The 2052-nt window shown below is 34.0% G+C and overlaps 1 protein-coding gene across 1 annotated transcript; it reads left to right on the top strand.

The window, feature by feature from the left end:
• LOC108342572 (protein FD-like) lies at positions 1 to 1720 on the top strand. The gene is made up of 3 exons (XM_052876064.1): positions 1 to 336; positions 413 to 489; positions 1376 to 1720. The coding sequence occupies exons 1-3, from the start codon at positions 45 to 47 to the stop codon at positions 1451 to 1453; spliced, it is 447 nt and encodes a 148-aa protein (XP_052732024.1). The 5' UTR covers positions 1 to 44; the 3' UTR covers positions 1454 to 1720.
• Positions 1721 to 2052: the final 332 nt, after the last annotated feature.

Below are 2052 nucleotides of genomic sequence, written 5' to 3'. Positions count from 1 at the left end.
CCTTTATTAAAGGCCACTAAGTGAGTGAATCGATAAGCATTATAATGGCGTCAGCATCAACGTGTAATTGTTGCAGAAGGAAGCATGTCTCAAACTCACCATCCCCACCTCCAACTCCAACTTCATCTCTTCCACAAATTCTTTCTTCTTCTTCTTCTTCTTCTCGCAACATCACCCTTCACCAGTTTTTGCCCCTTCACTCATCATCGCATTCCGAAACTGAACAAATCTTCAAATCCAAAGCATGCACTTCTCACTCTGCAAACTCCGAGGAACGGTTTAAGCGCCTCATCAAGAGTCGAGACTGTGCTGCTCGCTCAAGAGCCAAACAACAGGAATTCATCTTTCTACTCTCTTTTTCTTTTCTTTTCTTCTTTACTTCGTTAACACCCATTAACGCTCTTTCCTCAGGCTTATCAAAACCACTTGGAAACTAAACTTGCCCTTTTAATACAAGAAAATTCAACACTCAGAACCCAGGTTGAAGAGGTCAGCTATTTCAATCTCTTTCTCTCTCAATAAATTATTTTCTTTCTCAAGCTTCTCTGCAATAAAAAAACTTAATATCTTGACTTAGTCCATATAATTCTCTTCCTTTGCAAGTTTTAATCTTTAAACCTGTTATAATTTTTTTAACCTAATTCTACCTACCTCACTCAGGTAAGATTCTACTTTTTTTTTTCTTCACTTTTAAAAAACATGGCACGCATTCTGTAATTGCAAACTTTTATTGCAAGGACACAACGACAACCGGTTAAAAAATCCTGTCGTTTACCTCCTCGGTCAACTGCTGGTTGTGCAGAACTAGTGTCGTATTGATCGTGATCAGTCCGTTAAATAGAATAGCGGTTACAAATTTGTAAATAAAAGAAAATACATGATATACTTTGATAGTTATATTAACTATGTTTGGTTAGTTTTTAATTATCGATGTTAAAATTAATATCGTGATACATGTAATTTACTTTGATTTGTAATTTTTGGATGTTATAGATAATGACATTTATTAGTAAAGTTAAGGTTTTAATATTATAAAAAATCATTAATATTATGTATAATTTAATATATTACATTAAAAGAATTACAAGTTAATTATAATTTAATTAAGATCGTTGAATTTTTAATAACGGACTTTCAGGAATTTTCATTTTTTTTTTCATGAAGTGTGGTTGAGTTTTTGCAAACTTTCTCTGTACTCTTATCTTTTCAAACTTCTAATTTTCAGCATTTTCTCCTCTTTTATATCCTTTCTGTTTTCATCTGCACGGCACAGACAAAGTATCAGAGGGAAGAGATTTGGACCAGTTTCTGGGGCTTTTAATTGCTGAGTTGAAAATTTTGGAGTTTTTTGACGTTTTCGTTTGTTTTGGTACAGATGAAAATTCGATTGAAATGTGGTGGTGCACCTCCGAAAAAGCACAGTCTCTACAGAACCTCAACATCTCCATTTTGAGATGCATCGCTGCAATATGCTTGCAAAGTGGTCCAAACATGTTCCGACAAACCTTATTGGACCCTTTCTCCGCACTCCCCCCGATAAAGAAAATATTTCTGAACCATCCCCACACTTTCTTTTATTTACCTCCTTACCACACTTTTCTGTTATTTTTGGTTACAATTATGTTTCTGAAAACCCAATTCTCACTTCCTATTACCTGCCCTTTATTGTCCAAAAAGGATGGCCAATGAAACTGGCCCACCGATGCTATTTGATGTTTCCTACCTTTTTCTTTTTCTTTTGTAAAAGGACAATCAAATCCTCCACTTTTGTCTTCTTCTGCAATTTATCATGTTATTGTTCATGGAGAAATTACACCTATCTCGGTGATTCCACTGGTAAAGAAAGAATATGTGATAAAAGTAAGTGAAAAAAAATGTTGTTTTGTTAGAAATAAACTAATGGAAAGCCGAATGATTTTATTTGTTTTTAATTTTATTTATTACTATATAATAAAAAACAAAAACCTTATCTAATCGTGTTCGTGTTTTTATACGGAAAAGGGTGTCTTCACATGTTCTTAGATTTGGGAGAGGCAACAAAATCTCGTTTCC

The sequence above is a fragment of the Vigna angularis genome, chromosome 4 (assembly GCF_016808095.1).
Source record: "Vigna angularis cultivar LongXiaoDou No.4 chromosome 4, ASM1680809v1, whole genome shotgun sequence".
NCBI classification, from domain to species: domain Eukaryota; kingdom Viridiplantae; phylum Streptophyta; class Magnoliopsida; order Fabales; family Fabaceae; genus Vigna; species Vigna angularis.
Note: the sequence above shows the minus strand (reverse complement) of the source record. Positions and strands in the feature narration are given on the sequence as shown.

Bases quoted from the DNA above. Each gene is read 5' to 3' on its own strand.
- LOC108342572 (XM_052876064.1), top strand. From the start codon at position 45: ATGGCGTCAGCATCAACGTGTAATTGTTGCAGAAGGAAGCATGTCTCA. The intron at 337-412 runs AATTCATCTTTC...TCTTTCCTCAGG, and splicing joins CTCAAGAGCCAAACAACAGG to CTTATCAAAACCACTTGGAA. The intron at 490-1,375 runs GTCAGCTATTTC...GTTTTGGTACAG, and splicing joins TCAGAACCCAGGTTGAAGAG to ATGAAAATTCGATTGAAATG.